We start from the raw sequence: 26,167 nt of genomic DNA, 5'->3' as shown, positions 1-26,167 counted from the left end.
CTGCCTATAATGCTTGTAATCTAGGACAATATCGAGGCAATCCGCATAGAATGCATATATGCCAATAAGAGAACGATCAATTTCAGTCTTAAAAATCAATGGAGAAGATTCAAATAACCAATACAAAAATTAACTATTTCAATTTAGTTTGCAACTCTTCAAGAGTTCCTATTCTAACGTCATCATATGAAATCAAACATGGAAATTTCAAGTAATTATTATTCTTTCTATGAAAATATAAAATCGTACTTGAGTTAGTGAAAAGAGATGATTATTCCATACTACTGGTGGATAACTGACTCACTGCTGAAGTAGTTAAACACCATCTCATCTAAGAGTGTCATAAGATCTATCACAATGCCAGTGATCATACGTAATAACTATTCACTAAAGTGGTTACAGTAGAGATTTTGCACAATATAAATTTTATTTTCTTCAGTTAATATCAGCTTATGACTAACTAGCTTCATTCATAAATGTAGCACTTGAGTTTAAACAACAATTATAATAATGATGATTGATAAACAGACAAATAAAGTTTATTGATTTCCAAATATTTTAGATACTATATCATTATAACGTTTATTACCGTTGCTGGTAGCACTGTTGTCATTATCATTAATATTCTCAGTCAGTCAGTCACAATGTAGAACTTCGTACGTACGTACATCAGTTCGAGTTGCCATACCACATCAACACAGAGATGCAGTTGTCGATTCAAATCCCATAGTGGTAGAAGTAGTAAGAGTATGAGCAGTAATCCGAAAGATTACGGTTCGAAGATGTTATTGAAGGAGTATAATCCAGTGAAATAAATTTGAAGAGAGAAAAAAGAAAGGGACATGAAGAATTCAGATTATAATTTGGGAGAACACAAACAGCGAATGCACCTTCGCCATTGCAAACGATTTTGAGCCATGTCATTCAAGGTCTCTAACCATCGATTACTATCATCTCGCGGATCACTAATATTCTACGAGCATTTAGATACTTTTTGTTCAAAATTAGGATTAACTACAGTTTACAATAATATAAGTTGTATTTAGAGTAACTCTATTAGACACATTAACATAATAACTGGTGAGATCATAAATGTGCTGATCAGAGAGAAAGTTATCCAAGGTATATTAGACAACCGGTGGTTAATTCATTCAACCTGAGTAACGTAAACTGTGTATTTTACTTGTCTACCTAATAAATCATACGAATTTTATCTTTTTTACGACATATTAACTAACTATCTAACAGAATCAACTTATTTAACTTCAAGATCATGACCATTGAAATCATAAATAGATCTAAGTTAGACCACTGTTGAGCAATATCAAAAGTCCTGAGTTTGATTCCTATGTGCAAAAGGAGTCCCACACTAAGACGAAACGGCGATCCAGAATTTCCAGGTTTCCAACAGTGGTATAACTTATATCAGTTCAGAATTTCAATGGGATTCAACAATCTCCATAACCCCTTAATGTTAGTTAAAGAGACTAATCAACACCAATATGCTTAGACAAAATGTTAACTTCGAGGGATCTTTACGAAATTCTATCACTAAACACAAGCCGCTTGCTGAAAAATTACTAGAATTTATGGTCAAACATTCCATTCAGTGACTGAGGTTACTTATTGAATTTAATCGCTGGATAAGTTTTACAAATCTACTGTTAAATTACTGTACAAATGACTGGTACAATGTGATAACTTCACCAAGATGTTTTTGATGTGAACATCACAGGAATTTTTAATGAGTAAGGAATTTAACAGAATGAAATAATGACGTTGGAAACTAACTACACAGTTTCTTAATTAATCAAAGGATTTATAAAGATAAGTCGTAATCAAACATGTAAATATACACACTAGTAAAGAGTTTGTACCAAGTTAACACATCATCATAAAGCCAATCCAAGAAATGAAAACAGAATCGTTTGACTATATATGAAAAATGCCTTAAAAATAAATACTCCGTCTTAAAAAGCTATTAGAAATAATGTATTTTACAAACTAACATTATCACTTCGACCAAATGATGTAACATCCAAGGTTTATCCTAACATCGGGTAAAAATTGAACTGCACCAACTACCGGAAGTATTACTTTTAACAAAATGGATATCTCTATCACATTCACGAAAATACGTTAGCCGTTAAATTGCAAGATATGTTACTCTCTATGTCAATATAAATATAAAATTATAGACAATAATAAGACTTGTCTACGCAAGATAATCAATGTCCATTGGTCGGATACCATAAGCAACAACCTACTGTGGGAGAGAACGAATCAGCTTCCAACTGAAGAGGAAATTAGAAGACGTTGGAAGTGGATAGGACATACACATCAAACTGCATCACGAAGCAAGCACTAACTTGGAATCCTGAAGGGAGAAAGAAAAGAAGAAGACCAAGAAACACACTTCGCCGAGAATTCAAAGCAGACATGAAAAGGATGAATAGCAACGAGAGAGAACTGTAAAGGATTGCCCAGGACAGAGTTCGATAGAGAATGCTAGTGAGCGGCCTATGCTCCCCCACGACGGGTAACGAGCGTAAGTAAGCAATATGAATTGGAAAGTGTTCCAACTTAGGGTTAAATTAAATTTGGAATCAACAGATAAATTGACATGTAATCTTCCCTATCATGGTTATAGATTGACCTAAAAAAAATAGTGAAAATGCACATCCACAAGAACAGAACAAAGCTTCTAGAATGATAACAGAACGAATACTGTGGAAGTTGAAAGTGGATTTCAGAATTATGATTAATTATTATTTTGCTTTATAACTCCTAGTGAGTAATTAGTTTACTTATATGTGTATCCCATTTATCGTAAGTTTTCAATTAACCCATTAACTATGGTTATGAGATTTGTTCTCCTTAACTTGTTATCAGTCAAGTACTTACAGTCTCCCTTGATGATAGCCACATTTGGCTTATGTATAATTTTAATTTAGTATTTTATAGGTATCAATATCAAGGTTGGACTTGGCAGTTTCAAGTAAATTGATAACTATGCAGAGAGTTAATAATAAATACATTGTTTTCGTTATAGCCCAATGAGTAGAAAAAATGTATTTCTGACGTTTCGTGACTTAATGTAAGCCACTTCTTCAGAGTAAATAAATAACCGGATTAAGTTAACATGAGTTTAAACTTATCCGTCTGTTGTATATATATAAGCTTAAACTTACAACCATACACTTAGTTGCATAGTCTTATGAACGTCAGTTACAATCGGAGCATGAGGTCCATGCCAAAAGAACTTTGAACAAAATAGTTTCCAAACAATCTACTGTAAATAATTTATTTAAAATACTTAGTTGTTTTTAGCGTGCACAAATGATTATTTAGATTGAAAGAAAGCATGTATGATTGGAATGTTAATCAATGTTAGATATTTCAATTAGGACAGTCCTTCATAAAAAAAACCGCTTAGCCTTACTAATTAGTCGTTAAAAACTAGATAACTGCCGACAAAATAGACAGGCTAATCAAATGATCGTATATATGGTCAATATGCATTTTCATTGTAATCTATAACTGTCTTAAATTACCTTGTTAGTTATAGAAAGTAATGTAACCAATATCACAGTGATAAAACCATTGATTCTGAGAAATTACAGTTTCACTAATCAATAATCAAAGTTTAAACATGAATACTTATAAAAGTTCTTTCTTAATTAGTCGAATAATGAGATTTTGCAAACTATCCCGACAATCTCCCAATCTACATAGAATACAATCATTTGAATCTCTGGTCTCGAAATTAAGGTGATTGGATCTGCTACTAGAAAAAGTAACATTAGTTATTCTTGAATGACTGATTAATGTACTTGGTCGGTCGCAACCGAAATTATATATCTGACAGTTGTACACAGAGATGAGATAGCATAGTCCAATTAAAGTTATGCATACAATCTATAGACTTGTCATTGATCACAATTGCAAGGTCGAGAGAAAGTCAATTACAGATGCTAAATAGAATGGTAGGCAAAAATAAGAACTCTCACGCTCCTCATTTTGAGGTGAGACACTTTTGGAAAACATAGAAATAGAATATATCCACACAGTAGCTTGGGTTATACCATAAGTACCTAAGTTATCTCAATTAGTCCATGATTATTATTATTATACCAGATCACCTACTTAATGGATCTCTAGAAATCACGTGATAAACGTCTCATTTTCGTAATTTTATTATGGAAATTTGAACTTCTCATTTTCGCGTCAAAAGCGCCCACTTTTATCTTCAGTTTGTAGCTCCCAATCGGTAGGACCTTAAATGTTATTGATTCGTTTTCTACCTTAGTACGCTACTTTGTGACGTTTTCCAAATACATCTCCGTAACGTATATATGAGCATGAGTTGAGTGCTTGTTGGTTCGTGCTTCCAACTGCTTGTGGGATATACACTGCGCTCGGATGAGCCTGGTCCTCTCCCCCTAGTTAGCAGGGCTGAGGCGCAGTGGAATAGTTTAGCTTGTCCTGTTGTTGTGTTGCTGCCTTTAGTTCTGTTTGCCGGTTCTATGCGATATAGTAATCCCTTCAAACGTAGCAGCAACCACGAAGCTGATGCAACCATGGATCCTCAGAAAGTAGAATTATCGCTGGATGTTGGCAGATACGAAAATTACGCCAACATACCACACTTATTCCTACTACTGCACTGTCAATTGATGGTATTACAAACAGTATTGCCGAATTTCACTGCAATCTAGATGCTAATGTTAATTTTGACATGTGGTTTCAGCGTTCTGACGATTTATTTAAATTTGATTTCGTCAATCAAGAAGATGCTTGGAAGGTTCGGTCGCTACTTCCGAAATCGGGTCCAAATAAGTTAGATAGATACTGAAATTTGATTTTGCCACAGAACTTACGTGACCGCTCATTTTCTGACACTGTCAAACCATTAAGCCAACAGTTTTGAGATAATTTCTCATTAGTCAGTACAAGTTATCAATGTTCAAAGCTAATTAAGAACGAAGACGTTGATTTCCTTATGCATCTGAGCATCATTAACCGCGAATGTGAACACTCCTGGCTGAATTCATTGACTGAAGGTCAGTTTAAAGCACTCACCCTCGTATCTAGTCTACAATCACAAAAGTTTAGTGACATTAGGACATGGCGACTGTATTAATTGGACTAGGACCCCAAACTGACTCTTAGTGGTATTGCAAATAAATACCAACGTCTAATTAATTCTTAACGAGAAACTACAATGGTTCAGTGTGGAGCTTAGTCTGTACCGTTGTTGTCTTAGTGACTTTTGTTCTGTTCGCCGGTTCTAAGTGATATCTTAATCCTTCGAATAAAGCACCACACAAGTTGTCGCCGAAATTGAATAGTTTAATTGTCTAACCGAATGCATCCAATACTCCAAAGACGCTTCTAACAATATCTACATGCATGGTTCCCACATTAACAAACCACTTATCACAACCGAAGATTAACAGAGAGTAGGCCGTGATTTCTATGCACTTAATACCATTTCTTAAATTATCCGAGACAGTCATTTACCGCATTTGTTTATAAACAATAATCATATTGATTTACATATCCCTAAATTTTACCTAAACACCCCACAAATATTCTGTTATTTGTGTACAGTGTAGATCAGAAATGTGACGTATTTAGACAAACAAATACGGTAAAGATAAACAGCATAGAAAAATCGTAAAGCGACATATAACTGTTAGGGGTATAGTTGGAACAACTAATTTTTATGGTCAAAATAAAAAGAACAAAACCTCCTTAGCTTAATCGTTTTAGACGCTTAATACTTTTAGTAAACCAACTATAATGTACAAGTAAGTTTCCCAACAAGTTTTTGATGTTAGCAATGATTCGTGAGAAAGATACCTATTGTTAAGATAAATGTGAATTTATATTCAATAGAAACCTATAATAATGGAAAAAAATCTGTGTGAAAATCTACCTAACACCATGAAGTTTACACTAGTTACAATATTAATGAAAATAATAATAGGCTGTTCAAACCGGCTTCAAGTGGTGTATGGATAAATTGAATTAAAATTATCAATATTAGTTGATTGGATGCAAAATATCAACAAACGCTAGATAGTGACAACCAGTTAAATTTGAAATGGGTATTTTTGCCATATTTGGGACTTATTGAACAGATATACCTGTATTCCACTGTTGATATTCATTCTGAGATTCGAATGTAGTACCTTTTGCTTCAGATATCGGGACAATATTCACTAAGGTACTAAGACCGGATCGCCACTAACTTGTACAATGAATATGACTTTTATTTGTAAGAGGCCATATTTTACCTTTGTTAATATTAAAAACTTCAATTGATCAATCTCTAGCCAATCCACTCAAGTTGTATGTGTTGTCACCGAAATGAAAGTGAAGAGAATTAAGAGTTGATTTTGATATATGTATACTTTAGGGACAAGCCAATCACAATCGAGAATGAGATTTTTAGGTTTCTGAGCGAAATTCAAGTATCATTTATAGTGATCCAAAGGAATGCGTTTGGATACTGCTCAAAACATTTAAAATGGTCGCAGAATGCGGTTTTATGAAACCATGGAGTGAACATTATAATGCTAAATGTATTAAGTGCATAATTCTATCTTTTCAGAGGCTATCTTCTAAATCCTTAATCCTGAAACAAACCCAAACCAGGTGGCACTAAATTTTACGGATGAACTAGTTAGATAGCATCTTTTATATTTTTGAGCGAAATTTATTCATCCATAAGGTTACAGAGCAGTTTAACACTATATCTGATGTCTGTTTGTGATAAAACTGTAACCCGAAACCCCCTAACCTTAACGCTAACTACCCAACACTAGCTAAGAACAATATAGGGACTCTTAAAAGTCTATGTAGATCCCTTTTAAAGTTTTGAGAAGACAAGTTTTTAAGTCGTTTTTCTAACTAACCGACAGAGTAACCTATAAAAGACATTAACAAACCTATTAATTTTGTAAAATCTTGATGGAGTTTTGTTCTCTGAGCTGGATGGTTTGGTCGTGGAGCTTTCATTGTCCTTCTGAACGACATCATCAGCACAAACTTCGGGTAGAAGTGAAGTGTTTGAATTTCTCCACATGTGGTTCACAGCTTGTCCTGTGCACCTCGATGTTGATTGGTTCTTGTTGACCTTAAATCTGTCATTGTTTATTTCTTTGTTTTGGTTGTATCAACATCAGGGTGCACAGGACGAGCTGTGAACCACAAGTGGGAGAAATTCAAACACTTCATTTCTACTTGACGTTTGTGCTGATGATGTCGTTCAGAAGGACGATGAAAGCTCCACGGCCAAACCATCCAGCTCAGAGACCAAAACTCCATCAAAATCATCCACCCGAGCTACAAATCTTCTCCACCATTTGTAAAATCTGTTTACACTTTGCAACATCCTTTTTATTTTCCATAAATTATCCATCTATAAAAACTGCTTTCTAATTGGCTAAGACCTAACTGGAAATTCATCGCGGTTGTTTTAATTTCGTCCATATTATCATACTTTATACCTCAAATTAAGTAATCTCAATATATAGGAATTATAGCAAATTTTAACCAAAAAAGAGATCAATGAAATATCAGCTTGAGTGACATAGTATAATTCACTTGGCATTTGAAAAATAACCACTCATACAAAGCATATATATATATATGTAGGAACAAGGCTGTATTTAATAAAAAGTTCAACATTATAATAGTCGTGTAATAAAGAACTGTAATATGTAGTCGAAGAATTGATCATAATGGAATTTAAACAAAACGAATAAAGAAAGCTTTGTAGAATTGATACATCTTGTGGCCGAGTGGATGCCCAGTTAATGTATGACGCGATAAGACCGCCAATCAAAGAGCAGCGAATTATCGATTGGAACAGTGACACACGAAAACCGTACGAGCTCTGCTTTCTGCCTAGCCCAGCCAGTTAGGTCCAGAACACCAATAACAGCCTCTGCGGTATGAATAGTTTAGTTACTTTGCAATTATACGATAAAAAATATATGCATAATATTGGTCCATAGATGGATCCCAAAGTTACCATTTACTATTGTTATCGGAATATAACAAGAATAAAATGAATTCAATGTGTATATATACTTATAAGGTTTATCATCAGCTGAAAACAGCCTAAATTTACATTAGTACTATCATTATACAAAATTTTGCATACTGTAATCAATGTTTTGTTCGAGAAGATATAAGAAATTAGAAGGGGAAACAACATATTCAATGTAACTATTAAGATTTATGAGGATTGATATGGTTTAGTCATTTTAAGAAAAGGAATGCAGTCACAAATGATAAAAAGACAGTAATTAAAAAAGTTTTAACAAATGTGTGGTAATTAAGGCGCTTAGTTGACATGAAATTCAAGTAAGCGTCGTGAATGGATATCAGTAGAACTTTTTAAGCTGTATATTGAGCAGCATTATTGATAAACAAGTGGGATCAGATGCAGATGTGAAGGCACAGATTGGCAAAGCAATGGCAGCATGCCTGCACTTAGAAATGACTGTAAAAGAGAGCCCAGAACAGAATAGTTTGGAGATTGATGATCGGGTGCCTATGCTCCACGAGAGGTAACAAGCGTAAGTATATAATATGACGTATCATAAAGCGATCATGCAATTGACGAACGTCGAAGTTATATAACCATCTTACCATGCCAATGTGAGGTTTACCACACATTCTTTCTGTATACAGAGGTCAAGTAGAAAGTGCTTGATGCTAATGGCCTCAACAAAGTGATGTTTGCTGCTTGTTAATTATTTTAAACATCCTTGCGATATTCACGTTGCGTTCGCTAACCTTTAAAGGTTTAGTGATAGCACTTATGAATACCTTACTTTCTTTCAAACACAGTTTTCGAGGAATATGTTCAGAAAACCTTGTGTACATGGTCTTCTTTCATTCCTTTCTGAGTACTTGCTTCCACAAGCACATGTAAACTAATAAAGACATTCGTAAGTGACTTAATAACCGTTTTATTTTCTTGATCAGTATTTAAGTAACATACAGATGTTTTGCTAAACAACATTTTTTCTTACTGTCTCTTCTCTCCTTTTGTTGTTTGATTGTAATATTCTCTCCATGATTATACACGTATTATTAACATAGAACTTTTTAGAAAATATTTTATCAGTTTCATTATTTTCACTGTTGAAATTATGAACTGATCTTAGACCACCGTTGAAAACCTGGTAGCACTGGATCGCCGTTTTTTTTAATTATAGAACTCAGCAGTGTTTATCCACGACACCTCACGCAGCCATAGAACCCAGTTAACTCCCACAGGTAGGGGTTGTACAAGGTCATGGATTGATTAAAATTAGAGACACTACTACCATTAGATGCCAGCTGGGTGGTCTAGAGGTTAACTGTTCGCATACGAGACCAAAATTCTTGAGTTCAGTTCCCAGTTGTGTGGTTGTGGACAAGCACTGCTTAGGAGTTCCATACTGGGACGAAACGGCTGGCCAATGCTCCCAGGTTTTCAATTGTGGTCTAACTAAGATCACTTCGTGATTTCAATGGTAAAAACACTAACCCCCTGTACTAATTGTATTATTAACAACTCTTCGACTATATATATATAAATCAATTATCAATGATCGAAGTTTAAGTGAATTGTTTCCAACTTAACTTACGATAACGTTATGCTCTACCGCTGAGCCAATGGTGAAAATGAAAGCTTTATCAAGGTCACGGTGCATGTTAAATGGGTAATGACCTCAACGTCGATTGGTGATATATTACACTTTTACCAAATTACCAATTTATTATACTACACAATTATATTAAAAATGAATGAATAACCTGAAATGGTCGGACCACTTCCTACTGTTTACATTAATGGTAACGAATCTCGGTTACATCTAGTTCAGTTAGTTGTAGTTAAAAAACTCGACTACAGTCAACTTGAATTCTATTTTGTCTGTTAAACTGAATAACTTAAAATTACTATCATCATTTATTTTATACTGGAGTTTTGTACTAACAACTAGAAATCTTCTTTTTTGAAACTCATCCATTGTTCTTTTTGTAATATTTGTTTAACAAACTTTTCACAAACATAATTTTGAATTCGTTTTAGAAACTGTTGTGAGGATTATGGACTTCATAGTTAACACCACAGGCTGACCTTAATTAGAAAACCACTGGGAACTTTCTCGGTAGTGTGGATCCATGACCCAACCGATGATCGAACCCAGGACCTACAGGTCTTGCAGCTAGTATTAAAGCCCTAAACCACTGAACTGACATTAAGTGATATACATACGGGCTCAATATTTTACCGGTTTAGTACTCACCGTGAGACCTGTAGGTCCTAAGTTTGATCCCCCGAAATCGGGAGAGATTTAACTTGCTGATAAGTCAGTCCCATACTAGGAAAAAATGAGTATCTTTGACGCAAACAACCAGTCCTAAATGTTGATACTCATTAGTAATAACTGTTCGTTTTGTCTTGTACATTTTTTATCAATTACATGGGTAATCAATAACCAGAATAAACTATCATCCTTTCAACACAGTTATCATCTAAATTTAGCAGTTCAACGTTCGAATAGAGGAAAAAGGGAAGAATATGTGTCAGGAACAACTGACTATCAGACTGAGCAGTGTAGACAGGTACAGACGATCTAGTTATTGTAACCAATCGTAAAGGATTTTCATTGACACAGCTCAAAATAGTTCTTAATGGTCCAGATGCATTTACCTTATGTCTTCCCTTGGATCCTAACTTTAGAAGTTCTTCAGAAATTTTCACTACTTCACTAATTACTGTTTCCTTGAATTGTATCTTCGATGCTTAATCATTTCAACTATCACCAATACTGTTTCTACCTCTGTCACTCTAAAATTTACGCTGACGATTTCATCTTGCTGTGTTAATGGGGTATGACAAATTGAACTGATATACGCACATGTGCCAGTTTCTACATTCCGTTTGTCTAACTGACCGGAGAAGAAAAGAAATAAAAATTCAGTAGGTATCAGTCATTTAAGTTGTACAACTTTACAGGGATTAATAACCAAGCAATGATTACGATGTAAATAGAAGAACAAGACTAGAATGAAAACATACTAAAAACAGGACGCAAACATTCATTCCTGATCTAAAACATACAAAAAGCGTGAATAAGCAGGATATAAAATTAAATAAACAAGAAAAAGGAAACAACAGCATGTTTAAACAAGCACACTATACAGTACCCATAATGTGGTAATCAATAAAACCATAGGTATATTATTTAATCTATAAGATAATGACGGTGATAATCGTAATAGTTTTAGTCAACTGAATTATTTGGATTTCTTATTTTATATTCTTCAATGTTCATTTATTGATTTGTCAAAATCTTTATCTTATATAACAGGCTATACGGTTGAGAGATTATTCCGGATGTTTTAATCGTTCACTAAGTGTGTCGTCGTAGTGCTTTCCGGTAATTTAGTGGACGAATGCAGCACACTATTGTATAACTTTCATTACAGGTTTTGGGCGAGACTATAATTTATGGACGACCTTTGAGCGAATCTTAAGTGACCCTGAGAAATATTAGCCAATCAGCGAACAGTCAGCACAGAGTAAAAATATATTATACAAAACCAAATAATTAAAGTGGATACATCCTTTTATATGGTCCAAAAACTCGTCAAGGTTAGAAAAACGCTCAGAGGTTCTTAAATCGTAATGCATAAGGTAGAGGAACTCATCCATATGGCTCCATAATAGTTGATCTCTGGAGCCATGATAATTTCACAAAAACCCTCTCAGCCTCGACCACATAGCTTCATTATTGTTTGTGTGTATTCCGGTTGTGTAAGTTTATCATTTTTAATACGGATATGTCCCCACAACACTCATACCACTGAACAGCCGAAGTTTCAGTAACATCTGCGATTTTTTCAGTCAATGTTACTGCTGCTTTTATCATACAGTTTGCGGCTATTGTTATAATATGCCTTATTCTCAATCTGAATCGAGTGATAAAGGTTCCTATTCTAGCAAACGTCTTCCTTCAACATATATTACATCGAAGGACAACATCACGGTAGTCTGCACAACGTCTACAAGTCACTTAATTACCACAATCACAAATAAAGGAACTTCTTAATAGTCTCATTTTTTTAGCCGCTTAATTGTCAAGTCTTCTCTAAAATTCTCTGTAAACCGATCGTACATGACCATCAGGCACTGAAATTGGCGCCGTGACCTTGAAACCCCTCAGACGCTTCTGATTAGCTCGTCCATAAATTATAGTCTCGCCAGATTTTATCTAAATCCTTAACAATTATTATAATTGTGTTTTTCATCCAGCATATGGTCCTCATTTACACTGAACATGACTAAACCAGACAGTGATAGATAACTTCAGAAACTTTGAATAAATTAGTGAATGAGAATTACATCCCACTGAATAGTATTTACCCATTAAATGAGTGAGGAAATGATAGTAAAACACTTAATGACTAATGAAAACAATATGGATAATTTCATCCAACTATGGATTATGAATGACCTTTTTACGTGCTAAATGAATTAACGCTACCAGTTTTTTTCACATATATATTTATGGGTGAAACTGAACAAAGACAAATATATGGACGCTAGGAAAACACATAAAATTCAACTAGTCATATATATAATATGATATTTTAAAACTATAAAAGAAGTTGGGAGTGTTCACTAAGTAGTTTTCTTTCTTCTATCACCATCACTACAATCGGTATCGATTCAAATTTAAGTTAAAAGAAAAAAACAAACAGAGAGTTATTCAACCAAGAAATTAATAATTAAACATTAAGTATTATTCACTTGGTATTGTTTGTTTGAATCTTCCCAATGAATTTAAACTTCACCCCATTGCACAAGCAAGTGGCTATCAGAACTCAGTAGCTAAGTGGATAACGCGATGGCGTTTGAAGCGAACAGTACTGGGTTCGAGTTCCAGAGTGAACATCAACTCTGAAATGCAGGAACATCCAGCTGACGAGTCCCAAATAGGACGAAACGCTCGTCCTGGATTCCACTGTTAGCCACTATCCATCTTTGCTTATTAAGTATTATACATTATTAGTTAATAAGACTTATACAATTGAACTAGCAGTACATAATGCTTCTGGTAAAAGACAAATAAAGATTAGAGGTGCTTTTGTCACACTCATATTTTAATTTTATATTATATGCTTTACAGTCCCCAAACGCCCTGGTACGGCTGAGAGTGGGGAGATCCCGCTCTCCTGAAATGCTCTTACATGGCTTCGGGTATACAGCTGCTGTCAGGGCAGTTCTACTCACTGCCTCCTCGTGGTAGGGATATTGTATACGAAATTGAGACGAAGAGCGAATGTCCAGCGCTTCAACCGGGTTGGTGGACACTGCAAGTCCACATAGGGAGTTGGAAAACCCTCATTCCAAACGAATACTGCACATGGGCTCCAGGATCCTGAAGTAACAAATGGCGTATGAATCAATTATTGGTCACCGGCTACCATGGGACTGCATCTCCTCACGATGCTCCACTGCCTTATGGATCAGATCTTTAGGTCGAAGGTTTGGAGTGTGACCCCTTAATAAAACCACCTGCTTCAATTTGGGCACCCGGGCAGTATCATACCCCTCACACAATTAAATGAAATGACAACCTTTTGTGTGGCACATATATATCTGGTGCCCCCTTTTACCGATATTTATGTGTTCAAATAAAATAAATAAAACTCACTTCTTAACAATGAGATATAAGAGAAATTTGTTAAGTAATAAACAAAAGACACATAGTACAAATGAGAATAGAAATAGTCAGTTATAAAAGATGATAATAATAACATAGATTAGTTACTATACAATTTTGACAAAGTTTACTCATTTCACTATATAGAATAATAGTAAGTAGTCATAAAGAATGAATGATAGAGAGATGATTTAATTAAATATTATATTGACAGTAAGTGAATTTAGTATCTATAGTATAGTTTCAAAGTTTATAAAAAGGAGTAACCCTTAGTTCACTAATATCTAGAATATAATTATTGATCTTCATTGATTAAAGTGTTAAGATGTAAAGAGAAGTGATAAAGTGATTTAAGTTATTAGATAAAAAGTTTAATCAAGGAATTTGTATTCATTAGAAGCTATTCAATTTAATAAGTATGAGATTTCGGACTATTGGTAAGATTAAGAGAGTATTTTTGAGCAATGTTACTCTTTTATAAACTCTATTAAGTGAAAAAAAAGAATATCTAATTTCAAGAGAGTTGTAGAAATATCAATAAAAAGTATATCGAACGTTACCAATGGTTACGGTTTATGTTATATAACGAGAAGGATAAATAAACATAATAAACTGGATAATCTATTTTTCGAAATATTATTACTCGTATTTCGTTATGCTTATTGATGATGATATGGCAATCCGAACTGATGTACGTACGTACGTATGAAGTTCTACGTTGTGACTGACTGACTGACTGATTGATGAACAGTTAGTTTATTACGTTTCGTTTGATATTCCTAATCTCAAACTTTTGTTTGATTTATAAATTGTCACTGTATTTTATTCTGTATCCAAGTGATTGTAATTTAGGCATGTAGTTGGTACTTTAATTTTATACTGTAAACGCCCTGTTTCGTTACATTTTGTATTTTCTTATTGATCGTGTGTATTGTAGTCATATTTTTAATAGTGTACTTTTTTAGGCTAAAAGACAATTCGGAAAAGGACATTATTAATAAGGTCGTCTTTCTTTACGTTGCCAACCAGTCAGTGTTCGTGTAACAGGTCATTAGTTAGAGATTAGGACATTTCTGTGACGACAAGGTCAATTAGTCACAAATTAAACTAACATATCCACAATCTCAAGTTTATACTAAATAGCCTAGTACATCGAGGTGGATAACTAGTTTTGAGATAAATCTCCTTACATATCCAACCATAGGATCAGTGGACGAACCAAAGTCATAACACTTTAAAAAAAGAGAATTCCTATATTTTATATCATTCAAAAAGGGATTCAATAGCAAAGGAATTTCAATGAATGGAAATAACAATTTTAAAAGTTAGAAAAATAACCTAGAACAACGAATCAAACGAACACTCCAAGGCTGTTTAATAATACAAAACAAAATAATTATGGGAGACGTCGAAAATAAATAGAGTAAATAATTATCTAAATTATACAAAAAAATTTGAATAATATTAATTTGTTATGTAGTTGAGATCATGAGTCAATGGAAGCTAGACCACCATGGAAAACCTGGAAGCACTGCTTGACGGCCGTTTCGTCCTATTATGGGACTCCTCAGCAGTGCACACCCACGATCCCACCTCACGAGATTCGAACCCAGGACCTATCAGTTTCGCACGCGAGCACTTAACCGACAAACCACTGAGCTGGTCGGCATCCAACGGTGTTAATGTCTAACTTCAACCAATCCACGAAATTGAGCAACCATTCACCAATGTCTTCAGTGAGTTGATATCTCCTAACAGACCTGATTGAACTCGACTGGTCACCGCTTCTCACTAGAACTCCAGTAAATACCTCATTGAGCCAGTCATTAGTGAGCATATGATCATTATCAGAAGGGGATTTTGTGGAGATTTTAGTAATTTTATATAGTTGGGATCATGAGTCAATGTGTTTTTAATTGTTGATTCTATTGATACTATGCATAAAACAAAAAAATCCAAAGTGGTTACGAAAATTTTTATTCTTAATTCAAATAGAATAAGATGAAATCAGTCTTTCATAAACATCTGGTAATTTCAATGAATATATATACACCAACACAAACTGATTTTATTATTATTATTATCAATATCCATTGAAAACCTTGAAGCACTGGACAGCTATTTCATTATAGTAATGGATTCCTCAAAGGTGCGCACTCAACAACTCACAAACGGGAAGCAAACCCAGGATCTTCACTCTTGAGTACAAAATGATAACCTCTAGACCGCTGAAATGACCATCCAACGGTATTATTATCTAACTTCAACCAATCCATAATGTTGATCAACCATCAACCATTGTCTTCAGCAGATATCTTTCCCACACACGACGAGGTTGAACTCCACTTGTTCTGCCTTTTAACTAAAATAGCAGAATTACCCATTAAAATTATTCACCTATGAGCACATGATAATTATCTGTATACGGGTTTGTGAAGATCATTGAATGTTATTGTTATCACTAACCGGCTAATATTAGACAGCTACTGAAAGCTGCCCGATTTAAGATCTAGAGGTTAAGTAATCTCATGAAGAATCAAAGGTCTTAAGGCTCGATATCCTGTGGTGAGTTCGTGGGTGAACACTGCTGACTAGTCGCATACTAAGACGAAACAACTGCCCAGTGATTCCTCATTCTTAATGGATAATCAACTTAGATCAGTTTGTGATATGAACAACATCCAATAATCTCCACAAACCTCTATACTGAGAAACTGATTTCTCTCATTTATTTACAACTATGTAACCTTAAACAACGTTAATTACTCAACATTTTATTAACTTACAGAAGGCTATACAAAACTTTGCATTTAGTTTCAAGTTTCCTGCTGTTAATTATTTATTTCATCAATCTACATTTTTAAAAAAAACACTATATCAGGATACACTACATTTTTGATCTAATCTTACATCAGTCAAAATTACATTAAGCCGACAAAATCGAAAGATCTATGGCTAGATATTTCACTATTAATTACTAAACCGGAAAAGGCTGAATCACTTTGACAATAGGGTTCAACAAATTAAGTCTCCAATCGACCCTGACAGATCTCTTGGGAAGATTTTGTAAACGTAAAATACACAACACATATTAAACATTTTCATGTTTTATTTAGTTTATTTATTCATTTTTTTAAACACATACATATTGATACAAAGAGTCACCAGATATATATGCGCCACACAAATCTCATTTCATATGTGTGAGGGCTGTAATACTATCCGGGTGCCCAAACCGAAGCAGGTGGTTTTCTTCGAGGTTCACACCCCGAGCCTTTGACCTAAAGATCTGATCCATAAGGCAGTGGAGCATCGTAAGGAGATGCAGTTCCATGGTAGTCGGTGACCAATGATTGATTCATACACCATTCGTTCCATCAGGATACCAGAGCCCATGTGCACTATTGTTTTGGAATGAGGGTTTTCCAACTGCCCTGGGTGAACGTTCTGTGTCCACCAACCCGTTTAAAGCGACGGACATTCGCTTCTCGTCCTCTCAACTTTGTAAACAGCACTGCCACGAGAAGGTAGTGATTAGGACTTCCCTGGCAGAGACTATGTACGCGTGGCCATGTGAGAGCATTTCGAGAGGGCGGACTCTCCCCACTCTCAGCCGTACCAGGGCATTTGGGGGCTGTTTTATTTTACAATTTATTATTTCGTTAACTTAACAATAATATTTCAGTAATATTAATCATGACCATGGAAAGGATCACTGAACATGTGACTTCCTGCTAAGTCATAGATATAGTATTACTAGCCCTTGTTATATCTTCTGCTGAAAAAAAACGATAATAGACTGCTCACTATAATTGAAGCGTCTTTCTATGGACTAGAAATTAAACACATTTCAGTTAAACATTACATACTTCAGATAAAAAGAAACAAAGTTCCATTTTCATTTGAGATCTTGGCTAATTTGTTTTAAAATTGAAGAGTTAGTTTTAAACGAACACAACATTTGAGTACCACAGACCAAAATGTAACAAATTAATCGTTTGTTTGTTTTTCTACTAAACTGTGAAAAAACAACAGCTGACTTAAGATCTTTAGCACTTTAAAGTGACTATTATGAGAATAAGTGCCAGGTGATTGTTTTAATTAATAATTGAACATAATCAATTGAAATTAATCATTAATTTACACCATTAAGCTACATGATTTGTATTTTTCTTAAAACACATAAATATTGGTACAAAGGGGCACCAGATATATATGCGCCACACAAATCTCATTTGATTTGTGCGAGGACTGTGATACTACCCAGGTGCCCAAACTGAGGCAGGTGGCTTCCTTAGAGGGCCACACCCGGAGTCTTTGATGTAAAGGTCTGATCCACAAGGCAATGGAGCATCGTAAGGAGATGCAGTTCTATGGTAGCCGGTCACCAACGATTGATTCATACGCCATTCGTTCCATCAGGATACCAGAGCCCATGTGCACCATTGGTTTGGAATCAGGGTTTTCCGACTCCCCTAGGTGGACCCTCTGTGTCCACCAACTCGGTTAAAGTGCCGGACATTCGCTTATCGTCCTCTCAACTTCGTGAACAACACCCCCGCCACGAGAAGGCAGTGATTAGGACTTCCCTGGCAGAGGCTATATACGCGTGGCCATGTGAGAGCATTTCGAGAGAGAGCGGACTCTCCCCACTCTCGGCCGTACCAGGGCATATGAATAAAATTCATATTGAAATATTTGTTAAACAATGGAAGAGAAATATTAAAAATGACTATTTATATAATATAGTACAATTGAAATAGTGTCTAATTAAATTTAACATATTAAACTGTTCTGCATGAAAGATAATATGAGATGTATGGAATTCTTATATTAAAACTATGTAGGATTGTGGAGATTGTTAAATTTCATCAAAATCATGAGCCAATCAGTGTTAGACTACCATTTAAAACCTTCACGCACTAGACGGTCGTTTCTTTCTAATATAGGACTCATCATCAGCATTCGAACCTAGAATTTTCAGTCTTGCGCAAGAACTATTACGCTCTAGACCATTGGGCCGGTATCCAACGGTGTTAGTGTCTAACTTCAGCCAATGCACGATGTTCACTAGCTTCGAGAGCGAATTCTCGGAGTTCTAATGAGAAGCCATGACTAATGGAGTTCAGCTATATTGGATGAGACAATTGTCCGCCACAGATAATGAATGAAGGTTTCACAATATTATGAATTGATCGAAGTTCCACATCAACACCGTTGTATTCTTATTCAACGGCTTAAAGATTAGGTATTTACGTGCACGCCAAAGGTCCTAGGTTCGATCCCTGACGATGTTGTTGTGGATACGCTCTGCTGCGGAGTCCTATACTAGGATGAAATGACCGTCCACCGCTTCCACTTTTTAATGGTAGTCTCACATTGATCGGTTCATGATTTCTATGTAAATACATTAAAACAAAGAAAATAAGGAAACAAATTTCCAAAGGAGTATATAGTATTCATTCACAGATGTTTAGAATAACAATTCGTGAAATATGTGTATATGAATTTATAAAAAAAATCAAGAAAATAAACTATCCCTATTCACCACTAAAAAAATATACACCCATTGAATGTTCATACCAATGTCATACATAGTTTGTGTTATAGAAAAATAGAATTTCTATAAAATAAGTCGACCGGAAAACAAAAATGAATGTCCAAGATCAATGAAATGAGTATACCTTCTAAGTGTGTACTGTAAAAATAAAGGTGATATTCGAAAGAACAAGAAAGTAATTGTATAGTTTTTAAATAATCATTTCTAGTTATTAAAATATTTTCAGTACAACATTATGAAACTCCTTGAATTTCATTGAAATCACGAACCATTGAAAACCTGGAAGTAATGAACATCTGCTCCGTCCCAGTATAGGACTTTTCAGCAGTGCACATTCACGAACCCCGCACGCATGAATATTATTACAAAGTATATAAATGTTTAATCATTTTTTTAAACATAAAAAGATTATTAAGTGACTTACTTTATTTTCAAGATCTTTTAATTCCATAAGCTCTGATAAAATTTCAAAATAGAAAACTAACAATCGAACGGGTGATTTCACTCGACAAGTACTTGGTAAGGGAACGCATATGGCTGATATATCATTCGTATTCTGTTTACCAGTGAGATTGTTAGCATCAGTATTCGCCGTTGAAATCTGTCAAAAATATAACACACATTTCAAAAATTAATTGAAATTGATTAGACAGAGTTTACTCATTAAAAAACTATGCTTCTTGTTATATCACAGTAATGTCTATCTAGAATAAGAATAGATATTTTCTTCTTGTTCATGTGGTCAGTTTAATTCAGTACAAAAGTATATCCTGGTCCATCGACGAATAATTCTTAGTTTCCAACTAGTGATTCCTACTATTGTAATCCATTTGATAAGTCTACTCTCAAAATTTTATTTATTTATTATTTAAACACATAAATATTGGTACAAGGAAGCACCAGACAAATCTCATTTGATTTGTGTGAGGACTGTGATACTACCCTGGTGCCCAAACTGAAGCAGGTGGTTTTCTTAGGGGACCACATCCGGAGCCTTCAACCTGAAGGTCTAATCCATAAGGCAGTGAAGCATCGTGAGGAGATGCAGTCCCATGGTAGTCGGTGACCAATGATTGATTCATACGCCATTTGTTCCTTTAGGATACTGGAGACCATGTGCACCATTTATTTGGAATGGGGGTTTTCCAACTCCCCTAGGTAGACCCTCTGTGTCCACCAACCCGTTTAAAGCGCCGGACATTCGCTTTTTGTCCTCTCAATTTTGTAAACAAAACCATCGTCACGAGGAGGCAGTGAGTAGGACTTCCCTGACAGAGGCTATATACGCGTGGCCGTGTGAGAGCATTTCGAGAGAGAGAGAGAGAGAGAGAGAGCGTACTCTCCCAACTCTCGGCCTTACCAGGGCATTTGGGGGGCAGTCTCAAAATCGTTTATAATCTACATCATTCTAAATAATTTAAAATTATACATCTGTCCTTTACTTGCTTTCTGTATTCATCTGTAAATCGGTATGCATTCAATAATAATTTTTCAGAATAAAGACTTTGATCTAAAATTATAAATATTTCTTTATTTTAATTATCAATGATAGTTCATTGTGACCATTTAAACCATTTATATTCATAACAAGATAAGAATGATTAATATTGATAACAGTAGTATATTGTGAAGTGTTTATATGATGATGTCAATATTAAACACAGTACATTTAATAAGTATGCAAAGTGCATAGGACAAATAAATTTATCTATCCAATATGAATAGGTTTTAATGTAAGAAAACCTATACTAGCAAACTATTCTCTGAAGAATTAATAGAATATATCTTTGATTTACAACGGTACATATACAGTTTCATTATAGAAATTAAAATAAAAATGTACGTACATGGACGGTAAGAGTAAGGGATATTCGTAGGCTACTAGTAATCGATCATAGGTGTCTTCGAAACACTGCTCGTATGTCCTGGGGCCAACGAGTAAGTAATGCAGTTGTTGGGAAACGGGTACTAGGTAAGGATGGCAAACTGATTAGTGAAGTAGTGAAATTTCATCAGTTGAGATGGCTGGGACACGTGTCACGTATGTCCAACCACCGACTGCCCCGATGTGCAATGTTTTATGGTGTAGGAGTACTTACTTACTTACTTACGCCTGTTACTCCCAATGGAGCATAGGCCGCCGACCAGCTTTCTCCAACCCACTCTGTCCTGGGCCTTCTTTTCTAGTTCTTTCCAGTTCTTGTTCATTCTTCTCATGTCTGTCTCAATTTCTCGGCGTAATGTGTTCTTTGGTCTTCCTCTTCTCCTTTGACCTTCAGGATTCCATGTGAGGGCTTGTCTTGTGACACAATTGGGTGATTTCCTCAAAGTGTGCCCAATCCACTTCCAGGAGGAGTAGGTTGGAAGAAAGCTAGGGACGGCCAGACCAAAACGTGGCATAAATCCATGAAGTCACTGATAAGTGGACTGAGCCATGTTGGTAGATGTAGACTACCTGGTTGGGATCCGCAAATTTGATAACAATCTATGGTTAGAGACCTTGAATGATATGGTTCAAAATCGTTTGCAATGGCGAAGTTGCATTCACTATTTGTGTTCTGTCAAATTCTAATATTCTGAATTCTTTGTCCCTTTCTCTTTTCAAATTTATTTCACTGGATTATACTCCTTGAATAACATCTTCAAACCCTAATCTTTCACATTAATGCTTATACTCTTACTACTTCTACCACTATGGGACTTGAATCGACAACTGCATCTCTGTGTTGATGTGGTATGGCAACTCGAACTGATGTACGTACGTACGAAGTTCTACGTTGTGACTGACTGATTGTACATAACCTCCTACTCTGAGATGAGTAAAAATTTAATGATAATTATCCGGTTTATATAAAATAGATGGAATATGATTAGCAGAGGAATTCACGAAGAGCGTTTCATCCTTTTTAGAACTCGTCAGCCGAATGTACGTGCCACATCCTAGAGTTGCCGTTTGCTCTGGGGCTTTTTATTTATTTATTCAAACACATAAACATTGGTGCAAGGAGGTACCAAATATATAAGCATCACGCTTCATCACTCGATTTGTGTGAAGGCTGGTACACTGCCAGAGCGCCCAAGCCGAGGCTCTGGGACTCGACCCCAGTCGGGCTGATGAGTCCAAAATACGACGAAACGCGATTCACAGACTCCACTGCTAGCCATAATCCATCTAGTCTATGCCAGTTTGTGCCACAATGGCTATACCGAGGCAATCTGCACGGGATGCACATATCCCAACGACAACTAATCGAGTTTCAATCAAAATATTAACAACTAGATAATCCAAACTACCATGAACTAAATCAACTTGTTTGGATTTCCTCAACATCCCTCCGGTGTACATGATGTACAAATTTTAAACAATTTGGATTTAGTCCATAAATCATGCTCTACTTGATTCGCGGAAATATCTTGCGCAAATAGTATATCCAACTTTCACTATTTAGTCTAAATCATTATCCAAAGCTAGAACTATTAGAAGCATCATCAAAAAATACAGGTATTTATATACAGTTATCTACGCAAGATACTCAAGGTCCGTTGGCCGAATACCATAAGCAACAACCGACTGTGGGGAAGAACAAATCAGATTCCAGCTGAAAAGGAAATTAGGAAAACACGCTGGAGATAGGGCAAGATATACATTGTGGAAATAATCAAACTGCATCACGAGGCAAACCCTAACTTGGAATCCTCAAAGCAAAAGGCAAAGATGACAATGAGCTGGAAATAGGAGGCAGACATCAAAGGAATGAATAGCACTTGGAAAAAACTAGAAAGAGTTCAGGACAGAGTTGGTTGACGAATCTTGGATTGGCGGTTTTTGACCCACGAGGGGTAACAAACGTAAGCAAATTCGTAAGTTATCCAAAGCCTCCCATTAGTCAATAGAAATGTGGGACATAGTATTTCCCAAATTTCTGTACAATAGTCAAAAATGGGCAACTGTGGAACAACCGGTCAAGAGGAGGGCATCGGAAACTCAGTGGACCTTAATTACTTTTTAATTTTCGTGTTTTGAAAAGAATAAGTAGTGTTCATATTATGGCAAAAGCTAATTACAAATCTTTACGCAAATATGTATCTATCCATAATAACAATCAAGTTATCACATAGTGGTTGGATACTGGATATTATATTACTTTTATTACTCATAAAACTAAATTCGAGAAGCCAGATCTATATTTTAAAATGGAAAGGAGATACATTGGCATAATCCGGAATCAGTCCAATGATAAGTGCTTGTGATTGGACAAGAAATAGCTTTGATTTCCAAGGGGATTAGATATACGCCATTGGTGGTTTAATTTTCTAAGGGCATATACGTCAATTCAGTTTAGTCAATAAAATCCCTTTGTCATTCTCAGTCTTTTCATTTGAGTAGCTTGCTTCGCTGGTGTATTGGAAGATTGGGTATCAATCTCAACTCTTGCCAACATAGCATTCACCAATATCGAAATTCATAAACCGTTTGATTATACAGCGAGACTATAATTCACAGACGAACCAATATTATTTAAGATAGCAGGTCTTGAATTTTGGCACGAAATTTACTCATCCATTCGATCGAATAGCGTTTTGGCATTATAGCTAATATCAGTTCGTGATGAAAACACTGAATCTAATTTCTAACCCTAACCACCATCTGTAAATCATAATTGTAATTCCTCACACTGGTTTAAAACCCTCATTTTGTCGTAGTTAGTAGATGGACATTCTCTTGGTCACTTTAGCGTCACTTTAAGGTCGTCCATAAATTATAGTCTCACCCCAGTAAGTTGCACGTTGAAATTCCCTTTTATTTACATCATTCAAAGCAACCAATTATCTTTACTTATCTTGAACTAAAAGCGTAGGTCAAAGAATAAAACTGATCTAGTACTATTATTTTCTGTACCCTCTTTTAAATAAGGATGAAACGTTTCTTTGAAATGGCTAAAATTCATGTGAATATTGAAACTATTGTGTCTTGTATGTTTTATTGGGTTCAATATACAGTAAAATGAGAGATACTTCTAATATGACATTGAATCTAAGCAGGTAATACTCATATGAATGAAATTCATGAAATATTGAACTATACCGTGAAAAGATCTTGTTTACATGACGAAATTATCCTGACGATTACATAGTACTGTTTATTTAGCAAAGACCATATTGAAATACAATCCTTACATACACAAAAGAGGTTTAATTTTGTTAGTGAAATAATTTGACGTATTGAATAGAATACAATAAACAACATTATGAATGAAACATGTCTTTTAAACAAAGCAAAGGCAGCATTTCTACAACTGAAGAACATATGGAACTCAATACAACTGTCAACTAACTTAAAAGTGAGAATTTTCAATACGAACGTCAAGACAGTCCTACTATACAAAGCCAAAACATGGAGAACTACTAAAACCATCGTCAAGAAGGTACAAGTATTTATAAACAGTTGTTTAGACAAAATACTCAACATTCACTGGCCGGATACCATCAGCAACAGCGTTTTATGGGAGAGGACAAAACAGGTTCCAGCTGAAGAGGAAATTAGGAAACGACGTTGGAAGTAGATCGGACATACATTAAGGAAATCACCAGACTGCACCAAGAGGCAAACCCTAACTTGGAATCCGGAAGGGAAGGGGAAAAGAGGAAGGCCAAAGAAAAACATTACGCCGGGAAATAGAAGCAGATATGAAAAGGATGAATAAAAACTGGAAAGAACTGGAAAGGATTGTCCAGGACAGGGTTGGATGGAGAATGCTGGTGTGCAGCCTATGCTCCTCCACAAGGGGTAACAGGTGTAAGTAAGTACACATAAGTTGTTGAATATGAATAAGTGATAAAGTTTTGGGAATAAATACTTTAAGAAATATTTAATTTGTTACAAGTATTTATTACATTGAAAGTGATCATATTAAAATGATGTATAGTCACTAATTTTATATTGTGCTAATGTATTTACTTAAACTAAATATTAAGCTTAAGAAAGGCGTACTTCATGGACGGACGACCTTGAGATCGTCATTCACTAAACCAATCACAAATCAAAGATAAATTCATGGTTTATTATGCTAAGACTTAAATAATAAATTTTCTGATCTTTGCATCATAGGTGATATCAGTTCACGATGATGACTTTAATCCTAATTATTACCAAATTCCAAATCTAATTCCAAACCACACTTTGATACATTCTAAGTGACCTTGGTGAAGTTCCAACATTCACCATTAACTTGGTTGTATAATACAACCTTACCGTTAAAATATATACTACTGAGTCAAAACAAACATATAGGAATAAATAGAGTTGTAAGTTACCACTGGATACATCTGGATTTTAATAGTCGAGTGAAGAATTCAAAAACTTGTGCACCTACTAAGTTTTGGACAGATAAGTTTTATGCCAAACCTTCGTTCTATTCCGTTTTCTAGTGTACAAACCTATCTACAACTGTGTAATTCCTTAATTTTCACTAATATAACGAACGATTAACATACCCACCAAGTGGTTGATGTCCTTAGTCTGAACAACGGCTTGATAAGAAAAGAAACTTGTTATTTATGAACTTTTAACTCAATTAAAGTAATGAGAAATCAACGGTCTCATTCGTTAGAAACGATTTTTAAAACTACGGAACTGATTAACATTGCTGACAAATTTTCCGACGATAATTAAGACATCCACAGAAAGATACACTATTACATTTGATTAATGTTCTATGTATTTATTAAATCCATTACAATATATAACCTTGTGCATGGTAATCCATTTCTGATATCATTAATATATTTAGTCTATTAATTTTTCCAACCGAATCTCGTAATATTGAGATCTTCATAACCTGCACTCCATAAGTTTACTAGGATG

The 26,167-nt window shown here is 35.1% G+C and overlaps 1 protein-coding gene across 1 annotated transcript in view; it reads right to left on the bottom strand.

The window, feature by feature from the left end:
- Positions 1-26,167, bottom strand: part of Smp_123960 (hypothetical protein) — a gene marked incomplete at its 5' end in the record, with an annotated part of 132,128 nt that overhangs the window by 85,380 nt on the left and 20,581 nt on the right. Inside the window, one exon of the mRNA XM_018793141.1 lies at positions 19,727-19,903. Within this exon, the coding sequence (XP_018647684.1) occupies positions 19,727-19,903 (177 nt within the window). The remainder of the gene's footprint in view (positions 1-19,726; positions 19,904-26,167) is intronic.

This window comes from Schistosoma mansoni, chromosome 1 (assembly GCF_000237925.1).
Source record: "Schistosoma mansoni strain Puerto Rico chromosome 1, complete genome".
In the NCBI taxonomy this organism is placed as follows: domain Eukaryota; kingdom Metazoa; phylum Platyhelminthes; class Trematoda; order Strigeidida; family Schistosomatidae; genus Schistosoma; species Schistosoma mansoni.
The sequence above is the reverse complement of the archived record's forward strand: the minus strand, read 5'-3'. Positions and strand labels throughout refer to the sequence as shown.